General features: G+C 40.3%; 2 protein-coding genes and 1 pseudogene across 2 annotated transcripts; 1 reads left to right on the forward strand and 2 right to left on the reverse strand.

Moving 5' to 3' along the window:
* Positions 1-570: 570 nt before the first annotated feature.
* Positions 571-2,060, forward strand: LOC122083599 (LOB domain-containing protein 37-like). The gene is made up of 2 exons (XM_042651462.1): positions 571-1,053; positions 1,174-2,060. The coding sequence occupies exons 1-2, from the start codon at positions 870-872 to the stop codon at positions 1,716-1,718; spliced, it is 729 nt and encodes a 242-aa protein (XP_042507396.1). The 5' UTR covers positions 571-869; the 3' UTR covers positions 1,719-2,060.
* A 5,322-nt stretch (positions 2,061-7,382) lies between these two features.
* LOC122084390 (QWRF motif-containing protein 2-like) lies at positions 7,383-20,469 on the reverse strand. Its single transcript, XM_042652611.1, is given in 7 exon segments — positions 7,383-7,787; positions 7,891-7,998; positions 12,930-13,019; positions 13,126-13,242; positions 15,044-15,163; positions 18,378-19,756; positions 19,759-20,469. Coding segments are annotated over 7 exon segments (2,019 nt in total). The 5' UTR covers positions 19,889-20,469; the 3' UTR covers positions 7,383-7,712.
* Positions 8,012-12,808, reverse strand: LOC122084391 (annotated as a pseudogene).
* Positions 20,470-22,952: the final 2,483 nt, after the last annotated feature.

Below are 22,952 nucleotides of genomic sequence, written 5' to 3' on the forward strand. Positions count from 1 at the left end.
CATTATAAATCTAACGAATTCAATTTTGATTATAAAACCTTGTGCCATTTCGATATAGTCTCTCCTCATTAATCATGTAGGTTACCTTATATACAAATCATGAGACTCTTTTTTATGTGCCTATTATCTATTAAATTGGCGTGGCCTCAATATCGATATCGTTATCAAAAATAACTAATAAAAAAATATATATTTTAGAATAAATGAACAATATAATATCAAATATCATTTTTTTATACCAATAATACCAATCCAATACAAGACGGCAAGGTATAGATCCCTCCCCAAATTGAGAGGAAATTGAAGATTTAAAAAGAATTAAAAGAAAAAAAAAAAAAAAAAGAATATAGCTTTAGAGAAAGAAGGGGACGCGAGGCACAGAGCAATAATATATCCACGCAAGGAATCCAACGGTGGAAGGACAGGCATTCGCGGAAACACGGAGCCGCTCGCGCCCAGGAGTTTGGAACAAACAACCGGAGCCTCTCCCTCTCTCTCTCTCTCTCTCACACACACACACCGACGCGACTCCGCAATAAAAACCCAAAGACGAAACAAACAAACCAACCCCAAACCCTTGCCCAATACCCATGGATGAGGATGATGGGTCAGGTCAGGTCTGCCCACCTCTTCTTAACTTCCCCCACCACCACTCCCTCGTCCCTTCCCCACTTATAAATCTACCCTCTCCCCACCCTCTCTCATCTTCTTTTCTGCTCTCGCTCATCGCAGAGAAGCAACTAAATTCCTCAATAATTCTGCAACCGCTACCTCCTCATCGTTCTCTTTGGAAGGCTTGGAGATTGAAGATCGATAGTCCTACCTGAACATAACTGGAAAGAGAAGGAAGAGAAGGAGAAAGAAAGAAAATGAGTTGCAATGGCTGCCGCGTCCTTCGAAAAGGATGCAGTGAGTCTTGCATTCTCCGTCCATGTCTACAGTGGATTGAAAGCCCTGAAGCTCAAGGTCACGCCACCGTCTTTGTTGCTAAGTTCTTCGGTCGCGCTGGCCTCATGTCCTTTATCTCTGCTGTTCCCGAGAATCAGAGACCTGGTATGTATGTTATATCTGGACTACCTAGAATTATCTTAACCCAGCCTTTGTGATCGATTGATCTTCCTCCTAGGCTAAAACCCATGTTTGTTTCTTTATTTTTTGTGTTTGTGGATTCAGCTCTCTTCCAGTCTCTGCTGTTCGAGGCATGTGGCCGCACAGTGAATCCCGTGAACGGAGCGGTGGGTTTGATGGGGACGGGAAACTGGCAAGTATGCCAGGCGGCCGTGGAGACTGTCCTCCGTGGCGGCACCTTGCGCCCCATGAAGGATGTCCTCACTATCACCACCACCACCACCACCACTCTCGAATCCGACGAGGCCTCGGCTTCCGAAGTGGTCTGTGCGTACACGGACAAGCAGAAGCAGCTGCTACAGGATCCGTACACGCGATCGAGGGTACCCACCACCTCCATCAAGAGGAAGGACCCAGACGACGTATCGTTGGTGCAGTCCGGCGATCTCGACCTGACTTTGACAGCTGGGTTTCATAGCAAGAGAGTAGCGGCTGGGCTTAGCGGGATGAATTTTGATCATCATCGCCAGGAGAAGCGGCGACCGTCGACTCCATCCATGAATTCGGATGAATCTGTGACGACGAGCTTTGACAGTGAAGATCATCACACGGGAGGCGGCGAACGGAAGCTTCTCAACTTGTTCGTTTGAAACTTTTTTTAACGAAAAAGAGAAGAGACGTTTTCGAACTCAAGGATGCGTCGATATGTTGTCCTGTAATGTTTATTTTATTATTTCCTTCAATCTTTTAGGTGGAGTTATGCCCGGTTGTTTTGGGGAAACCGGCGAGGTTTTGGAGCTATCTCCGGCAAATGATTTCTCTTTCTTCAGACTTGTTTGAGTGAGATGAGAGAAAGGGAAAGATGAATCTGCCTGTGATAATTCAATCTCCCCTTCTTCTTTTTAGCTAATTAATGATTATGAGTATGACTTATAACTTATGGCGGCAATAAGAATAAATAGTATACACAGCCACACAGGCTCTTATCTTTATGGATCCATGGAAATTTCTCTTCCCTTTGCCCTTTTCATGATCAATAGTTCGCTTCTGAACTGGGTTCGAGAGAGAGAGAGGGAGAGGAGGAGTGGTGGTGGTGGTGGTGGTGGTGGTGGGAGGCCGGAGGGAGGGAAGGGAAGAGAGGCGTGTGGAGTTGGAAAAGGAATCTGGAAGTGGGGACACGGGAGTTACTGCGGGATTGGCGTGTGGAGGGGGGTGGGGCGTGGGGCGTGGAGGGGGTGTGGGTGTGGGGCCCGTAGGTGTTGCCCAGTTGCATCCCCCCTTGGCTAAAGGCCCAAAGTATCTCTGAGAATCTGTGCGGAGTGTGGTACTGTGTGGGGCAGTGCGAGCGGCGCTTGTCAGCGTCGATTGCGGCGTCGTTTCTTTTACGCCTCTCTTTCTCTCACTCTCTCACTCTCACTCTTCGTCTTTTTATATGCATCTTCTTCATCTTTCCTTGTCTCTTCGAGTCCTCCGTCCCAGGCCCTTCCCCCTCCACAACTACACAAGGTTCCGTTACAGTCTCTCTCTCTCTCTCATCATTAAGGTGAAGACGAGTCTATCTCTTCCCGTGGTTTGATTCCTTCTTTCTCTTCACAGTACAAAAATCTCTCTATGGGGTTCATGTGGGATCCATGGCACACATCAGCCATCAACCATCAACCATTACCCTTAAAATAAAGGGAATCCCTGGCCCACTTACCCTTTCACTTTATCTTGTCCTTTGGAGTTTGGGCGGATGATTAGAGGGAGCAGCAATAATAAAGGAAGGATGGATAGCGAAACTCTCACCCCACATCCATTCCTTGAAGGTGAAAAAGTAGAAAGGGCCCCATCACTTTATTTAACAAAGTGAGTTGCTTCTTCGTTCTTTATCTACCACCGCTGCTGCGCATCGTCGCATTTCTCCCCCACTTCCTCTGGATGACGTCGACCATACGGAACCTTCTCTCATTTGTTGTCTCTCAATCTCTCTCCATTTGATCTTTCGCTGAGCTTATCACTTCATCCTCACCACCATGGTTGTCACTGGACCACACCTGGACTGCCTCTCTGTTGTGCTTATCCATTAGCACTACTGACTAAAAAATAAGGGAAAATTTTGTTCCATTTGATCTTTCCTTCTTAATCTCAACAACTGTATTTTTTAGACTAGAATTTTACTTAAAAGATTCGAAAAAAAAGATTTAGGTCTATAATATAATGTATGAAACCGAAGTCCATTCATTATACCTATTATAATTGGGGGTTTGGACGAGGACTCCCTAAATTCCCTAAATTACAGAATACAATACATACTCAAAGAGAGTCGGGTTGGGTCAAGTTTCCTAAAACCCTAATCCAATCTTAGATTCTCAAAATTCAACTTAAGCCCAATTCAGTCTTATCGGGTTCATGTTCAGGTCTAATTTTATTTGGTTCATACCAATCCAACTGGTTGGGTCAGGCTAGATTGGGTTGGGTTCATGTTCAGGTCTAATTTTATTTGGTTCATACCAATCCAACTGGTTGGGTCAAGCTAGATTGGGTTGGTCATGACTTTCGCAATGATTAGATTAACATTGATTGACCTTTTCTTCACCACTAATATTCTATACATTAAAAAATTATAGAAAAATAAAATATCAATAGGAGTCCTACCCAATCTTGATACAGGGTTGAGATTTTTCAACTCTAACTCACCCTCAAGGTCAGAAAACTTAATCGGATGAAATTTTCACCCCTATTGCACCAGCAAGCTAATGTTCTCTTATTTATTTCTCTCTCTCACACAATTTTGGTGGTGCTGGCTTTTTCTACAATGGTGGACAAGCGGAGTAAGTAACCAAGTGTGACGCGGATTCCACCTCCGCATCATCAATTTATTATTTATTTATACCGCCTAGTGACTCTTCATTTAGGTAACCAAACGACAAGTCCAAGAAGCTTCTTTTTCCTCTTCCTCTTGGTGGAGGAGATTAGAACTAAATCACCCAACTCATCCCATTTTTTTATTATTTTATTTATTATGATATGAAGATTCATCTCAATCTTTTGTTTTTTGTTTTTTGGTAACATATGTATCACAGGGTTTAAAAACTCGGTATCGGTCACTGTCAAAACCGATACGATACGGATCGGTATCGGTAAGTATCGATTATGGATCAGTTAAGGATCGGAAATCGTTCAGTATCGGCTAGGATCGGTTAAAAAAAAAAAAAAGGGTTTTAGGGCAGAAGCAGGGGCATTGCCGCATCTCTCTCTTCTGTTCGATGCTTTTAGAAAGCTGTTCGCTCCCCCATCTCTGAAAAACTTCACATATGGATCCAAAGACGGACAAGCTGGTCAGAAGAACAACAATGAATCAATCATAGCCACTGTAACTGCTTCGTATTTTCTCCTCACTGAACTTTCTAGCTTCTTTCGATTCCCTCATTACTGTATCACCTAAAACCAAAAATGGTAATCGTATTATGTAGGCATTAGAATTTTGTCAAAACATCTGTTTTAATGTCTAAACACATCAGATTGGAATCAGTGAAAGAAAAAAGAGTAAGTTTTAAAAAATATATTTTTTTAATGGATCGGTATCCGATACTCAGGATGATACCGATACCTATCTAGGGATTGATCAGGTATTGGGATTGGTCTCAGCCGGTACCAATTTGATACGGCCGATCCAATACCAATACTTAATTCCATGTATACTATAGATGGAATCAATCTTCCCATCTTCTTCCTGTTCATAATAAATACTATAGAGTTTTAGGAAGAGTGTTCTCTTACCAAACGACATAGAGGAGCACATCAATTAGGTGGGAAGGAATGATTTAATGTGTAAGAAGGCAGCAAGATCATTAATTTCATGTGATAAAGAAAAAGAGGAATGTAAGGAGAATATAAGGGGAGAGAGAGATTCGTTGTACTCTCTTCTATGAAATGATAAATTTGCCTTTTATTGTGGGAGGGAAGCGATACACACGGAGGCATCAGCGTAAGCTATACAGTCAAACATGAAACTCAATACCTTATATAAGAAAAGGAAATGTTTTCAAGGATTCAAAATATGGAATCAGTGATTGAATGGATCTCATTGACTAAGCTGGAATCGGTAAAAAAAAAAAAAAAAAAACCCTAGAACCTACCCACAGATATGAAAAATCAATGATTCTAGGATTTTGAACCAAGAATATTGATCATACCAAATTGACCATAATCAGTATCGATCATGATAGATTTTAAGCCAAATTGGCCTTGACTGATATTGGAAGAGGATTCCCTTAGAGGTAGAGTGACTAGTTCGAACAAGGCAAATGAAAGTACATGCAAAAGCATCAACAAGACGCGATTTTCATCTTTCATGAGGGGTAGGGCAATCATTTGACTCTCTCTGTATCTAAGCGTTGAACACACTGTCTAATAGACCCTTTTTTCCCCATTAATAATACTCCTAGTTGCTTTGAGCTTAGGTCATCATCTTTTATCTTATAGGAGCAAACCCTCTGCCCTTCAACCTCTTTTTCTCCTTCAATTTACCCTTTCTCTGGTTGGCTAATAGATAGCAACTTTTCTTTTCTTTTCTTTCCCATTTTACCACCTTTTCCGATCTTATAAATTAGAGAGAGAGAGAGAGAGAGAGAACTTAATTCGGTAGAAATGAAAGGAAAGATGCTGGGTAGACCATTTCTTTTTACCTCTTGACTCCTACAATGTTGGCTTTTGAGATTCTGAAAGTTGAAAGAAAGAAAGAGACAAAACACCTTTTCTTTGTATAAGTGGGTAATGGTATCTCTGCCTGCCTACGACCTCCATGAGATGTTTAATATCCTCTTAAGCACAACAGGTAATTTACCTCCTCAGGTAGCTTTAGGGACATTCAATATCTCATCCACCACTCCATTCCTTTGCGGCTTCTCAGATAAACAACAATTATATGTTAGGTACAAGTGGAGCCTTAATTAATTTCCTAAACTATAAAATGGCTCTAGAAAGTTCATCAGAAGAGTTGGAACTCAAAACCTAATTCAATATTTCAAAGGATGATATCATAGATGGCATCATGAAGCTCATCAAAGAAGCAAGCTAGTGTGCTCATAGATTAGATCGTAAACCTATTACAAACACGCATTAATGCTTTTCTTGCTACGTTAGCACACCGATGCTCTTATCTCAGCCAGCTGTAGCATAGATGCATTAGCCCGTTTATATAGTGGTAGGTTTTTTCTTGCGAGGGCTTAGTCTGTTGCTTGTATTTGTTCAATCGTTGCTTGGTTCTTTCATGCTAGCACTCAAGAGTTTCTTTTTCACTCATGGGGTTTCTTCTTATCTTCGCTCAGATTAAGTGTGAAGAAAGCTTCTCAACTTAGACAGGCTAAGGGCTAAGATTTCTTTTTATCTCCTTAGACTACACTTGAAAATCCCTACCATTCACAATGTTTGCAGGCCTTTTAGGATTGAGAAAGCATAATGCTTTGCTTCAGTTGTGTTCGGAATTACAAAGTTATAGTCTCACATCAGTTTGTTTCGGTCTTTGGGTGGTTATCAACAGATCAAAGCCCTAAGCCCACACCACAGCCCATACTTGATTGGAAGTTTACAAATAAACAAAACCGTATACCATCCAGAGCAAAGGCCTTCATGTAGCCCACCTTGTGGCAAATTCCCACCAATAGATAGGGAATGACCTTGGATTCTGCAACCCTCTTTTTGTTCACAAAATGGAAAATATTAAAGGTTCCATTGCCCATTTCAGTCAATACCAGGCAACCAGCACCACTAGAACTGATCACAAGAGAATCTGAAGCTACAGGTTGTGACAAGGTAAAACATTCCTACACAAGTCAGAGCGGGAAATCTTCTATTTTCCTAATTATGTCCTGTCAAATTTGATGACCAATCTTAATCAGGTTGGCTAACCTACATTATAATTTTACTTCTGTTTCTTCAACTGTTTTTGTTCATCAAATGGTCCCAAACGGAATTGCCTATTCATTTTTAAAGCATTAAATTAACATGCAAAAAAATGATAAATATTCCAGGTGGGAAGGAAGCCCAGACTAATAAAATTTTAATCTTCAAAACAGGGCCTCCAAAAGGACCAATTTTAAATGGTCCCATCCACATCTTAAGATATGGGAGAGGGATAGACACACAAGCTAGTGGGTGGACACCAATGCGGGTGCAGTACGAGGCATCATACAAGAGGAGCAAGGGGTCATTTTCAAATGGGGCACTCGCGGGCACTGGCTTGAGGCACTCGGGCAGTGTGCCCAACCTTTTCCCCTTAGATACATGGCAAGTTACCTGAAAAGAAGAAAAAAGAAATGCGAGATAGACCATGAACTACAAAGTAGAGACAATAAATTGGAAGCATCATACACATACATCAGCTTTCCTTTCACCTATAGGGAACAGAAGGTATTTTGTATACAGCTAATATTAATTTGAAGGAAAAGCCACTACCTATGATGTGGTGAGTACAAAAAATACATGATACAGCCGACTCTGACCCCATGTGTTCCAAAGAGGTCAAGTGAACACCCCATTTCTTTACCCGAACAACCAGCCACTCAGTACTTTCTTATTACCCCAGGCACTGCCTCCACAGGGGAAAAAAGAAGGGTTTGATGTGATGTTAGCATTTGAGTAAGTAGTCAAATAAGATCAGTCTACGCTTGCGTTGTCAGGTTTCTCGGTACACGTTTTAGTTGTAATAAATGTGTTCTCAGGCTACAATCCTTCACCTGTTACCAAAGTTCAATGAACAATAGGGACTTGATACAGTTTTGAAGCAGGAAAAAAAATGTAGAGAGGGAGACTGGGGAAGAGAGAGGCAGCAAGCTTTACCTGCAGAGCCGCTAATGTGGACAAGAGATCTTTGCATTGATCAAGCAAAGCCCGCTCTTGTGCGGTCACATTTGCAAGTTCAGCAGCAAAGGAATTTACTTCCTCCACCTGTAAATGACATGTTTTAGTCATCAACAGGCAAGCCAAAATTGAAGCAATAAGTTGACAAAACAAGTAACTACTGATTCTTCGATGCAAGCAGGGGCAAAAAGAAACATTACTCTTTCATTCCCCCTTTTATGGCAGAAAAGATGACTACATATATAGAATAAGAAAATACAACTGGCTCAAAAAAGTCCTTGAAGAATATATTGAAGGCCACACTGACAGATCACAGATCAAAGACGGGTAAAATGAGTAACAATGTTTGCTCACCTTCCGTGTTAGCAAATAGCATGAGATAGTAAAGCCGAAATATGAGCAATCAATATGCCTAATACGGAAGGCGAGCGAAGTGGGGGGTTAAGGCCATGTACATTTGCCTCTCCTAGACCCTATAATAGCGGGAACCTTGTGTACTGGGTGCAACTAAAAATAGGACTAGAAACATCCAAAACTGAAAGAAAAGATAGCAAAGTAATCACTTTCATTCCACAATCAACATGCTAGTGGCATTTTGTTCGTCATTTTAAATGAACACAACAAAGGTCATTACTAGCATCATTATACCATAATGCATTGATATGGCTTCTATATTGATTCTTGATGGGACTTAACTGGTGATTCTTGCTGTAGCATATAAGCATAATTATATCATTGCTATATTGCATATAATGTACACCTTAGCGGATGCCTTCTCGCTTGAGCGCCCCTCCACTGCCTTGGGTCGCCTCGACAACTATGAGGCATGAGTTATCTGGTCAGCAGATCAGGTAAAGGGGTCCTTGGTCAGACTGATGCAGATGCACTTGACGACTAGCATGAATGGCTTTGGAAGCCAAGAGCTAAGAAGAATGTGTCCAACCCAGGGTTTTGGTCCAACAAGGGTTGGAAGTAATTTATTAGTTTATTTCATGTCTTTACTTCCAAAGAAGTAGCATATGTAGGATTTAGGAGTTCGAGTTTGTTTGTTTGTTTCCTTTTAGGACTTATTTCCTTGTTTGGAATAGGTTTCTATTTAGTGACTGGTTTCATTTATATATATATATATATATATATATAAAAGAAGGTAGATTTGAGAAGTTGAATGAAGAATTGGATTCCATTACCACATGTCAAGTTTCATAACCAAAAATCAATAACTTACCCCCATTGTATTGCCCTACCCTCTTATGTAGTTACATGCACCACATCGGTAGTCCCTTGCATCCATGTCAAATTCCAAGATTTTTCAATGATTTGTTTAGCCATATGTATAACTCCATTTGGGCTGAAACTGGCACGTGAACAAGGTTCCAGGTTTCAACCCTAATCAAAACCGAAACCTGGAATTTTTCTAGGCCAAAATTGAAACCTACGTTTTAAGGCCCAGAAAATGGTTTTTTGATCCTCTGTCTCCATTTGTGCTGCCTGTTTTTACCATTTTACACCTATTCCATGAATTAGTTTAACAAAAAAATACAATACAAAATGGTACCAGTGGTTTGGACACCAAGTTTACTAGTTTATGTTAAATGTTTTTTATACACTGACCCCATTATAAACAATAACTACATATAATTTAGCTATTGGGAATGTAAATATGCAATTAAAACAATCAAAACATAAATATGCAATTAAAACAATCAAAACATACATTAGATTAGGGAAATGCAACTATCCAACCACTCAATACAAAGAGTTTCTTAGAGGATCTAATCCACGGACCCTTTTTTTTCCCCCAAAAAATTTGTAGCGGGAAAATCATAATTTTAAACCATAAAATTAAATAAATAATTAACAACCTAAAAAATAATCTGATTCATTGAAGTTGTAGATCAGGTCATTCTATCGGACAAATAAAAAATTGAAACGAAACTACTAATTCTTCCAAATATTAGATTTGGTGGGGGGAAAAAATCATTATCTTCAAGCTCCAATCACACAAACCCAAGCTATTGAAGGGCCAAAAACTGCAAGATTTCGGCAAAATTCCCCTTGGTAGTGTTGAAACCTGGGAAATTTGAGCTACCGGTCGAAACCTATTGAATTGACCGATTCGACCATATTACAGCCGAAACTTGTGAAAACTTGTCGAAACAGGTTCAAAACTTGGACCAAACTAGTTTCGACCCTTAGTTTCATTTCAGATCACGTTGAAACAGAGTTGTCAAGTTTTGACTCAAACTTAAAACCTTGCACGTAAGTAGCGGACCTTGTATATATCTGTACACAAATTTTCAGCCCAAACTGACTTGCCACAAGGCAGTAGGAACCCGACCATGGCTTGGTTATGTGGACCGCCAAAGCCGAAATTCTTCTCCCCAGGGACAAGTGATCCTCAAGTGATATATCAGTGTACATCCAAATATGACACAATTCCATGCAATTTGAATAGTCAATCCATAGACTAAGTTATAAATAAAAGGGTAATTTACAAGGCCACTATAAGAGAGACACCCCTTGCCGTCAATCACAGTTATGGAATATACCTTATATGCTGATGTCAACTAATATATATATATATATATTTAAATACCAAAATACCGTTGCAAAAGGTGAAGTACCTAATACTCTCTCTCTCTCTTCTTTCTCTGTCGTTTTCTTCCTTTCTCTGAATCTCCCTAACTCCCCGGACCACTCCTCCTCCTCTGCCGGAGATCTCACTCTCCACCTCCGTAAACGTGACCAGTTGTGTTGCTTCCAAACCCAACCCCTCCTCTGTTCCTCCTCCACCCTCAACTCAGTAGTGTCGTATGATTGCGACCACCATTGCTATTACTCCCAAAGTCCCTCCTCCAGATCAGATATCTGAACCGTTTCCTGTCACCATTACCGTTAACTCGTCCTCCTCTACCTCCCAGTCGCTGTTGGAGTCACCAGGAGCAGCTTTCAAGCTTGGCTTTTCTCCTGGTACTGAGTGAGACTAATCCAAATTTTAGAGCAAAGCAACTTATCCGAATTTTAGAGCTTTCAAGCTTGGCTTTTCTGCAGTTGAGCGAGACTTATCCTCATTCTCCTCTAACATTCTGCCTAACTCATTTGCCTCTTCCCAAATTTTAGAGCAAAGCAACTTGTTGTCACACAACAGCCGTTTGGTCCATGATGGCTTCCCATTTTCAGTTGCTCCTATTTCTGCTTTGCGTGTGGAGATTGTAGATTCCAATGAACATAAAGTTGTCAACAGAAGCCTATCTTTCATATCCTGTGAACCTTTAAGAAATCAAACACTGATGTGTAATAGCATGTCTCTGAACCTGTGTGGCATGTTGGCTCATCAGGCTTCCCAAGATATATTATAGATCGCGATCGCAATCAAGAAAGATGTCATGGACATTAATGAAGTTCATGGATGTCTCTCCCTTTGTCCACAAAGTTGATCGTGAACAGCTATAGAACGTTGCCTTTCGTGATGAAATTGTTGTAGCTAGTGCTTCCCTGTTTGCAAAGCCATGCATGAAGACAGCTCCTGTGTCTACATTTTGAGCGATTGCCACCGCCAAACCTTTATGATCCCACTTGACAGTGTCCAACAGTAGCCCAACCTTTGATTCAGAGAGGTCTTTTTCGGACTTTGCAAACATAATCATAGACTAAACAACAGTTCCTCTTCTTGCTGTTATCTCTGACGTTGACATGAGGGAATGATAAAGCATGTTCCTTTGCTGTATATCTTAGAAATGAGGGACAATAAGAGATTGCCATTAGGACACTAGAGATTACTTGGTCGGAATCTCTGTCAGTTTTTGTTCATCTTCAGAACATTGGTTCAAGAAGTGGTCCAATCATCAAACTGGTGAAGGGGGATTGTACCTGCAATGTTTTGTGTGTCAGTCCCAACTCTCGAATCCCTTGACCGTCGACTTTGAGTGGCTGCTTCCCCTAAGAGGAAGGGTTGAATGAGCAACAGTGATTCTGTTTGATGCTGGAATTGTGTCTTGTTTGGAGTACTTAGAAGCAGCTCCATGGGCGGAAGACGAAGACGAGAGGTGGCTTCGCTTTTGTCAGAGCTCAATCTAGAGGGGGCTGGAGGGGGGCAAAAGTCCAATTGGACATGTGCTTTAGTCAAAAAAGGATACAACAGGAATTTCAACTCTTCACTAAACAGCGACTGACGGCAGGGGGTCTGAGTATAATTTGGTATTATGTAGGGGGTGTCTCTTTGATAGTTCCAAATTTCATTAATAATCACTCCTTGAATGTTCCTAAAACTATTCCATAAAAACCTATATTAACCTAATATAAAAGTCCTACATTTCCATATGTTTCAATAATTATATTTGCACAAAATATGATGTCCCATGTTATATGTTTAAATGATAGACAGTCTACAGGATACATAGATATGTGTGTGTGTGTGTGTGTGTGTGTGTGTGCATTTAACTTTCTAAAATAGTAGAAAGATTCCAAAATAGCAGGCATAATAGCCACATGTATTTTATAATATCATATTTGTCCTTGGTCAACAATCCACAGAAAGATATATTTCAGTTTCTTGACCTAAGTTATGTACCATATGACATGTCATCCAAGCACACTACATCACTACAAGACCAAATCTGATCACTAGTTCTCACAGAAGACAGCAGTTGCTATGTGTTTCACAACTGCTCTGGATGGTAATGATAAGAAACCACCCTCCCCAATCCAACTAAATCTTTCTCTTTTGGAATTTGTAAAATTCTAGAAGAGAATCAAATATTTGGTTCCCACAACCCTGTACTAGCAATTTGACATCAGAGCTACTATTTGCATTAATACTCCGATTATATGTTTGGCAGGACCAATAAAATTCAGAGAGTAAATGACCCAAACAAGGAAGGAAATTCTGAAGAACAAATGTGTTCACCTTTGATAGCAAAGAGCATATAGAGGATGCCATATGTTTTGCAGGACCAACAAAATTCAGAGAGTAAATGACCCAAACAAGGAAGGAAATTCTGAAGAACAAATGTGTTCACCTTTGATAGCAAAGAGCATATAGAGGATGCCATAGCCTGCATCACATCAACTGCTGAACCAACTGCATCCTTAACATTTTGGATATCCGCCTGTTGAACAGAAAGAACAGAGAAAAGCTTAATCAAGACCAATTTTCCCAACTGTGCTGAACATTTGAGATGAAATGCTCATTTTAATGAATGTCAAGGTAAATACCTTTGCACCACCAACAACCGGAAGGCGGAGAGTGCTTGCCTTCAATGCTTCGATAGCCCCTGATAAAGAACTAGAGTGATCCCTGTCCAGAAGAGCCCACTCTTCCAAATAGGTTATCTGCACTCAAGTTTAACAATCTTCAGGTGTGGATAATGCAAGAAATGAAAGCCTCTAGTTTAAATTACAGTGGACAAACCCCATTTATGGTCAGAACAATCTCAACAGACATTATTAGTACAACAATATGATGGAAAAGTGGGAAAGGTGACATTCTGAACCATTTAGAGAAGCTTCCCCTTTGAGTTCTATCCTAAAGCTATATCTATAACCCCTTTTTGAGGAAGATAGATGGCTTAAAATTTCTGTTTTAGCACGAGTTGGAAGTTCAAAAGATATGATGAAAATGCAAGGGGTGGAAACCAAAAGTGTGGAGCAAGCAACTAAGCAACCTAGGGACCAAGTGACCTGGTTCTTCATTATGTACGGGCAACCACCTCAGTGTGAAGGTCTAAACCATCATGAAGTACTAATGGATGAATTATAACAGCTTCAAGAATGAAACTGACACACTAATTCCCTGCAGTTAAAGATATAGTATATAAAATATGCTAAGTGGAAGGGGCACACTTGGTCCAATGATAACGTATGAATGTTGCGACCTAGTGGTCAAGCGGTTGAAACAGCCTCCTGACATTCTCGGGGTAAGGCTGCACAGTTATCACTCCCCCGGACCTCGCACAAGCGGGAGCCTCGTGCACTGGGTACAGTATACTAAGTGGATTAATGAGAGGGGGACCTCGGTGCAGCGGTAAGCTTGATCCATTGAGGTTCGTGTCGGGAAACAGACTCTCTGCGAGGAGGTTAGGCTGTGTCCATTATGACCCTCCTCAGACTCTGCAGTGGCGGGAGACTCGCGCACTGTGTACGCCCTTTACTAAATGGATTAATGGTTGTAGTACTAGGTGTTTGATAATAAAAGGATGGTCTTTAAAAGTGATTCCCTCTGCTTGAGGTTGAGGGTTTGGAAAGGACATGAAAATCAGGATCATGCAGCTATAAGCAAAATGGAGCTACATGCTTTGAGCTCAAGGTATTAATTAATAAAAAAATGGTTTTACAAGACTATTGGCTTTGAGGTATTAGAAATGATGGGCAAGTGATTATAAACAGATATGTTTTATTGATAGATATTAATGAACAGAAATATTAATTTAATGGAAGCATGAATAAGAAGAAACAACACCATGCTCTATGAAATTTGGAAATCTGGTTCACATGCATTTTGCTGGAAACGTTATAACCACAGTTTTAACTGGAAGCAATCCTTACCACATGCAGAAAACAAGAAAAAACCTTGAGAAGGGGGCCAATTCCCTGGTAATCTCCATAGGAGAACAAGCAAGAGGCCCAGCTGCCCTCTAGAGGCCTTCAAATGGGGAGCAAGAGCCACTGGATTGTATGAAGGTTCCATGTGGTTTGCCAAGGACAAATATTAAAATCCCCAGGGTGAAGACAGAAATCAAAGAGCTTAAAAAGAATAAATCAAGTCATCAAGATGAAGACTTATGCTACCTACATGTTAGACAGGCCTTTCTAAGCTTTTTTGGTCAGTGAAAGCCACACAAGGTGCCTTTTAGGGTTAAAGTTTATGTTGTTAAATAGCGTCAAGTAGAGCAAATATTGTCGTCAAAAGTTACACTATGCTGCAGTGGCATTTTAGGTAATTTGGGATTATTTATTTATTTATTTTTGGGGTTCATTTGTAGTTTTAATAATCACACTATGCTTATCTTTACTGGCAAGAAACACAATTATGTGATCCTAAGACCAAAAGAGTTGAGAGTTTTCTCTGAAAAAAACAATGGAGGCATTACTATCTTCCTGAAATATAAAACCAGAGTGTAGCAATGAATCTTACTTGTCCTTTAAGGATTGAAGTTAGCTTCAAATTCTGCCTCAACAACTGTAACTTGGTCTTTTTAACTGTGACAGAATTGCGTAGTTCAGTGGAAGTTACCCATGCATTATATAGATTTTTCTGGCAAAAACAAAAAAGTGGATGAAACAAAACCAAACCATCAATATAAAATATATATTAAAAAAAAGGAAAAAAAAAAAAAAAAAGGCAACTATTGGCAAAATAGGCAATTGAATCTATTTTCTTAATGCATAAGGAACAACTGATGCCAATATGAAAAAGTTAAAAGAGTTGTGAGCAATGAAATAGCATGATCAAAAGATGAAAACAGTCAGAAAAATATACCAGAAATATAAAGGTATACAGGACACCAAACATCTTTAGATGAAATCAGCTGTAGACAACACTTTGCGAAGCTTGAGGTAAACCGTAAACCGTAAACCTAGGGGCCAGCATGGCTTGGAAATTCTTAGACAGACCATGATGCAGTCACTGGGGGGTCCTGGGGTGTCTAGGTGATGGCTAGGCATCTATGCGGTCACCTTATTAGTGTTACCTTGCATCCACACCCCCTCCTGACAACTATGGAGTATGGTCCTGGATGGGCTATCAGTCACCTAGGCTTCATCCATGTGTAGACACAGTAGAGAGGAAGGCACTCAATATGGTGAATGTATAATACATAATCAGATAAGCATTTTGTAAAAATGGTGCATAGAAAATACCTTTCGCCGTACTTTTTAGCAGGAAACAATCCCCACTAAATTCTGCATCTTTACAGAATTAAACTTAACCAGTGCTGCCAAGGGACATAGGGACGGTGTTTGGAACTGCATTCAGGACCGTCCATAACTCTAAATAGCCAAACGTCTCATTTCTTAAAAGTGTTGATGTGCCCAGAAGGGGGGTGTCAAAATTGAAATGGCCATTTATGCCATTCGAAATGACAAAGGTAATGATGAGGTTACATGTATAAATAAGAGGAAATCTCAACTCAAAATAGAAACCTACTCAACTAGGAAACTGGAAAACTAACAACTCAATCTAATCCCCCTACATAGATAACCCAAAATAAAACATAATAATAAAATAAAGGATTAAAAGGCTATCCGCTACCAAACCTTATAAGACCAAAAGCCCGGTTGGGCCAGTGGTTTGGATTTATAGATCGGTCATGCAGGTCTAATCACAATAATGCCAATATATCAAATATCCAACAAAAGATCTATGTTGGACACAAATGTCCAAATAATGGCACAAAGTGCGTAATACAAAATACATAGGTCCAGGTCCAGATATGGAGGGTCCAATGCATGTACCACACCCATCCCACGTTGTGTTGTGTTGTGTTGTGTCCGTCTTGGCTGCTTTGGTAAAACGTAACAATAAGCATCTATCAACAGGGGGTAATCTGAAATGGTCCTGAGACTCATCCAATCACTTTGCACCTTGATTAAGGATTCATTCGTACCATTACGATGATATCCCCTTTGAGATAAAGCCTCTAGTGTTTTACTGCATTTACACTGATTCTAAATTCTATTTTGGTTTTATAAATGAAGCAAGGATCAGCAATAGAAGATACACAAGTTCCATTGCTGAACCTATTCTCTCTCTTGCAAGTCTCAAACCCTTGATCTCATGGTTACACAAATAAATGTTTTACTAATAAATAACAGGGTTATTAATGTCACAAGGGTGGGTTATGTTCGGAAAAATAAAAAAATGGTAAAAAGACCAATACAAAACAAGCAATGGAGTATTGAAGGATCAATTAGATGGGGCAAATTAGTCATTTCATTACCCTTTTATGAAATCTCAAGATTATTTTGTAAAGTGACTTTTAAAATGGCATTTTTGTCATTTCATTACATAATCCATTACTCCAGGCCTTACTCCTCTCACTCTTCCAGCAACGATTGAGATCTGCTCACATCGAAGATGCCATCCCAAGATCTTCGCTTTTTGCCTCTTTTTCCTCTCTCCGGTGCTATATCAGGCTTTGGCTTTGGATTGACCTTCTTCCTAATAGGCTTTGCCAGCTCAGCTCCTTTATTCTCCACTTCTCAAAGTAAAATAAAATGCACATAAAATATTTGCTGGTTTCTCCCTCTGAAATAGGGAAAAATTGATGCCTCAGGCTCAGCGGCAAGACAGAGGCAGCGTAAGCCTTACCACTACTGCCTAGGAATCGTGGCTTTTCGGGAGGTTCGCCACTTCTATGCTGGAAGTGGCACAGCATAGATCGATTTTGGGGCTAGGGCATATACACAGAGACATAGAGAGAAAAGATCGTTCTTTCCCTAGAATGCTGCCATGGCGTTCTTCGTAGTATTCAACAGTCACTTGAAGGGGACCCACCCAGAGATGAGAGGGAGAGAGGTGAGATTGCTACATGGTTAGAGACCAGAGAGATGGTGGGTAGATTCTGGGGAAGATGTGTTCCGCTCAATTACATTTTAACCCTTTGTTAAGAACGCTAGTTAAAGTTTTGGGTTTTCTATGATTTTTTTTTCCATTTCCAGCAGTGAATGTGATTTCAGTAAAAAATCCTCATAAATTTATTTCCAATCACATCCCTGACTGTAATTTTAAGAGGGTAACTGTGTCTTGTTATATTTGGATAAATAACAGACCTTTATTACGTTAATAATTTCCCTAAATATCAAAGGCCAAAATGTAGAACACATTAGGGAGTCTTCTGCAGCACATATAGTTTAGCAAAGCCACTATATAAATCAATTAGTATCACATTCCAAGGCAAAGCAGTTCATACCTTGCTTTTTGGGATGGTAAAGTGTAGCAAACTTCAGAACAGCTAATATGATCTAATTAACCACTTTCCATTTCTCCAATATAACATATTAAAGGGGAGTATGATGTCAGGAAGCCCTACAGATTTGACATCCCCAGTCTCTCCTAGAAAAATATTGAGTGCACCACTCTACAAAGTTTAGATCACTTCTAGCCCCTGTTTCATTTCTTCATGAAGCAACAAGTGTAGTCACTTTCACTCCACAAAAGTGTAGTAAGATTGTCCTTCATGACCTTGTGTCCAAAACTGAGCATCATTTATTTAACTTATTCACTTCAGATCATTCCAAAAAATGTAGTGTAATCAATACATCAATTCAGAGAAAGCATACCATGAGCATAAACATCTAGGAAGAGCAAAAGAAGTTGCCAGAAAAAGAACTCACGTCACAAGAACTGTCATGCATCAATTCAAGCAAAGATCAACCATATTTCCCCTTCAAATTAACCACATATGCATTTGCACACGGCTAAGAGCTAAATTGTAGAGAACATGAAAACTAGATTCACGAAGTCATACCTCTGCTGTTAGTTTTTGCAACAATAAAGAAGCATCGGTTCTCGCATTTACAAAACGCCACTGCAAGTGTCGGTTGTAGAGGAGCCTCAAGAGGTGTGCATCAACAATGCGGTTTTCCCCCATCTTTCCTCTCCTAACATCAGCAGCAAAACTTAGAATGGAAGGCATGTTGCCCGAACTGCTCAAGGAGCTTGCTGCCGCTGCATTCCTTGTTCGAGATGGACTGGGCATGCCCCTTGAGGGAGAAGAAGTCGATGGTGTCATAAGCTTGCTTGGGGATGCAGGCCTGGCAGGACCACGGAGAGGCGACGCCGGCGCCCTACCACTCCCAGTTGAGACTGTTCGTGGACTCCCAGTTGAGACTGTTCGTGGAGACGATATAGGACAATCACTTAATGACTTCTTAGATGGAATAAGCTTCTGTGGGGCAGCAGCTGCTGTCCTTGAAGCAGTGGTGGTGGACAATGGTGAACCTGGGTCTTGCAGACGCCTCAACCGGTTGTTCGTCTCCTGCCAAAACCTTGCGGGTACACTGATGCCTCGAGGTCCGCTTCGTCCTCTAGAAACCCCACTGCATTCCTGTCCTCCCGAAGTGCTGCCCGAGGAGACACTGTCCGTATCCGACGCATTGAGATCGGAAGGCAGCGATGAGCCATTCGAATAACCAATATCCAGAGCACGCTGAACCGACTTCACCAATTCCGCATTGCCTGTATCCTGATGCAATCTTCCATCAAACGACGCTCTTCGACCCTCATCAATCATCGACTGCTGCAGCGCCCGAACCACAGTCCCAGATCCAATCAGTTTCTTCTTCTCCTCGGTACAATCCAGACTTCTAGTCAGAATATTCACTTGCCGGTTTCTTGCGGGCCAACGGTGCTGATCGACTGGCTTGGAATTCTCCGTCTGATCTCTACTTCCGCCACCATCGACCTTGCCTCTCAATGGCGTGGTCGCCTTCCTCCGCTCAGGGGTAGCCTTCCTCGCATTGCTCAAATTCGGCGATGGAACCGCCTTCGTCTTACTAATCGGAAGCGAGAACGACTCCCCTTGAAAAGAAACAGACAAGCTCCGTGTCGAAGTGAACAAAATCTTGGAAGCCACCGATACTTCCGCTGCATTACCCGTTCTCGACTCGGGCAACGCCGTAGCCGGCCGAGGAGTCGCAGGCCTCCTCCGCTCCACCGACTGCGACCGTTTAATCATCGAATGAGCCGTCGCCGGTAACTGGGTGTTGGAAGAGGTCGGTCTCGAAACGAAAGGAGATGGGCAACGCCTGGAAGAAGATGACGAAGTTGAAGTTGAAGTCGAAGTTGATGTCGAAGTCGAAGGGGACAGGTACCTGGAAGTGATTTCTCTCGATTTGGGCCTCCGGGACCATTAACGCCATTATCTCTCTCGGAAGGTAACAAGGGGGGCCTTGCTATGTTCTGATTACTCTCTTGCCGTTGTGCAGACGTTTTGGGGTTACCAGTAGAAGCAGTGGCAGAAATAGCAGCCACCATCATCAGACAAAACGTAGAAGTTCCTCAGTCCTCACATCTCCTCCCCCATGTACCAAATTACTCACAAATCCTACTCCACCCTCTCTCTTCCCCATCCATCACCTCCAAAAAACCAGAAAACCTGCAAGAAACAAAACTAAGAAAACCCAGAAAGCAATTTTGGATAACTCAACATCCGTCAGTAGAAAACAATCCCCCTCTCTCTGGGTTTTGTTCTTGCTGGTTTTTAAAGCTAACACTAACAATAAAGGGGGAGAGGAAGCAAGAGCCAAGAAGTAAGAACCGACTGACAATGAGATTTGATAGAAATGTGTGTCCTTGAGAGTGATATTAGACTGACAAAGAAATAGATAGATGCTATTATTAGAAAGAGACGGCGGCGATCGCGCTTTCCGGCGAGGATCTTCGCCGGAGAAAAAGCTAAATGAGAATCGTTTAAGCGAAGATTGGGAGACGAGCATAGATATCGGCCCAGTTGTATTTTCCCTAAGTTTTAAAATTGATTACGGAAGGGTGAGCCGGAGCTGAGGATGATGTTGGGTTTTGTGAATCATTGGAGAGACGTTACGATGTTGCGTTAGCTTAATAAGCTTAAATTCCATTTAATGTTTTTTAGGTATGATTTCTATTTCATATCTTATTTTAAATTTGGAATAAAGAATCCTGTGGCCTGTGGGTCTGGTGTTGCCTTACATTAGTCCAGAGGACCAATAAGAGGGTACACAAAAGTATCTTCAACACATAAATCAATTTTAAATCTATTATTCGCTCTACCTTAAGCATGTGTTAATAACGAAGGTAAATATATTTAAAAAAATAATGAAAACAAAATCACTTTATTTCATTGCTACTATCGCCACCACCGCTGTCGTTGCCATCCCCTTTCATTGGATTAAGATCCTCTTTAATGCTCGATACCAATGAGGGTTTTGTGTCACACTCTCTCCTCACCTATATTGAGAAGATTCAATCCTCCAAGCCTCACCCTCATCAAGATTCAAATCCACTGTGATGAGGGATGAGCGGTGAGTGACAGTGAGGATCCAATGACTGTTGGAGTCCTCCCAACCATTGGATCTTCATTACTACTCATTGCCTCACCAGTGAGGATTTTTATGGCCCCCATCACCACCACCACTTCTACTTTCTTTCAAGAAAATATAGAGAAATTTATTCTCTTAAATTGAACTGTTAAATGGGTAATTTTTTTTTTTTTATTTCTTAAAACATTTTAGATTGATGCAATCAAATAATTCGAATTTGAAATCGAAATCATACCAAATAAAAGCTCCAGAGAGAGAGAGAGAGAGAGAGAGAGTTTGAATACTTGGGTTTTCATTGTCACTCTCACTGCAGTTGAATTGAAATGAGTTTCATCTGTAGAATCCTACACTTATTCCAATCTAACTGCCTAAAGAACATAAGGGTATCCATTTCAACTCTCACTCCAAACTATAAAACAAAAAAACAAGATAAGGAAAAAAAATATAATTTAGGATACAAGACAGGAAAAGAAAGAGATGGTTCATCTGAAAAAAAAATTAATTAAATTGAAAACAAAAATTTTGATGTATCATTAACGGTTTAAGAAAGTAAACAACAAAATTAAGGATCATTGATGACAACAAAGTAACAAAAGAATAAAGTTGCCCTACTAGATGTTAAAGGGAACTTCTCTTTTGAGTTTTGGTTTCTAAAACTAAGGGTGGTTGAGAGTTCACATTTGAAAACACTCGAAATCCATAAATAATTATGCATCCTTTATGTGAGAAACAAATCAAATATTTCCTGATTAGCTAAAATATTAAATCACTATTCATTCAATTAGATTATATGATTAACTAATCCTGCATCCATTAGGTATCATATCATTTCGATTAACTACTAGTTTGAATCTATGATCAATGATATATCCCAACACCTGAAAATTGAAAATCGCTTCTACTTTGCTTCGTTAGCGTCGAAAAATTAGTGTGGTGCAATAATATCTAATCCACCCTGCACCGCATTTGTAATTTACTAATGCAAGTCTACCATGCAATTTTATATGGTAAATGACTTCGACGATGAATCTTTGTTTAACAATTATTTTTTGGTAAACATAACTTCAAATAAAAAGGAAGGAAAACATAAGGTTTGGATACAAAGTAGTCAAAACCATAAATTTTTGTCTCTTTTCTCTCGTTTTATTATATTGTCTATGTTAATTCCTAATGTCATACATTTTGTCTAAGCATAAAGGCAGAATACTGACATTAAATCAGGCTTGGAACAATGGAAATAATGAAAATTTTATTGATGGAATGTTTCAACAATGACTAGTCCATCACCAACCCATTTTCTACTAGGATTTTTTTTGGGTTTTGTTTGGGTGGGGGGGAATGAGGGGTTTAAAGCTAATACACTGTAAAGGTTAGGCACCTATATGAATTGAGGCTGAATTTCCAAGTTGGACAATACATTCAGGCTGTCCCCAAGCTTTTATTTGGTTACATCCAAATCACAACAATGACTGCTTCAAACAGGTTTGCCAAAACTGGTCCCTTTTAATATGTGCCACATTTGTTTCTGGACCACTCATAGGGGTTCTTTTCTTAATGGTTACTCAACATCCAAAGTCTTAGTTTCTGTAATCGTCCATGGCTCCATCTCCTCCCATTGTCATCTCCAAAACAAGAAAACACTTTAATGGGGATAACATTATGAATGATCTAGGAAATCTCGAAAAAAGCCGAAGAAGTAATGCAGCATCTATGATCTTAGTAATCTCTCTCCCCCACCCCTTGTACTAGGGGACCTGAACACTATAAAGCACCAAATCTACCCACTCCTACTTGTGAAGTTAATACTTACTTCAGGTCAGATGCTAACTGTTACTTCATGACTAGTTTTCCAGTTACTACCAAATGAGATAAAGATTCTTGATCCTTATGTCAATATTTTATCCTCAGACATAACCATAGGGAGAGTAATTTGAAGTCTTGACAGTTGGAACCTGTTGCTCTAACTTTTAAAGACATAGTACCCCATTTACTAGCAGCTATAGAAGCTTCTATAAAAAAAATGT

Source organism: Macadamia integrifolia, chromosome 7, assembly GCF_013358625.1.
Source record: "Macadamia integrifolia cultivar HAES 741 chromosome 7, SCU_Mint_v3, whole genome shotgun sequence".
Lineage (NCBI taxonomy): Eukaryota > Viridiplantae > Streptophyta > Magnoliopsida > Proteales > Proteaceae > Macadamia > Macadamia integrifolia.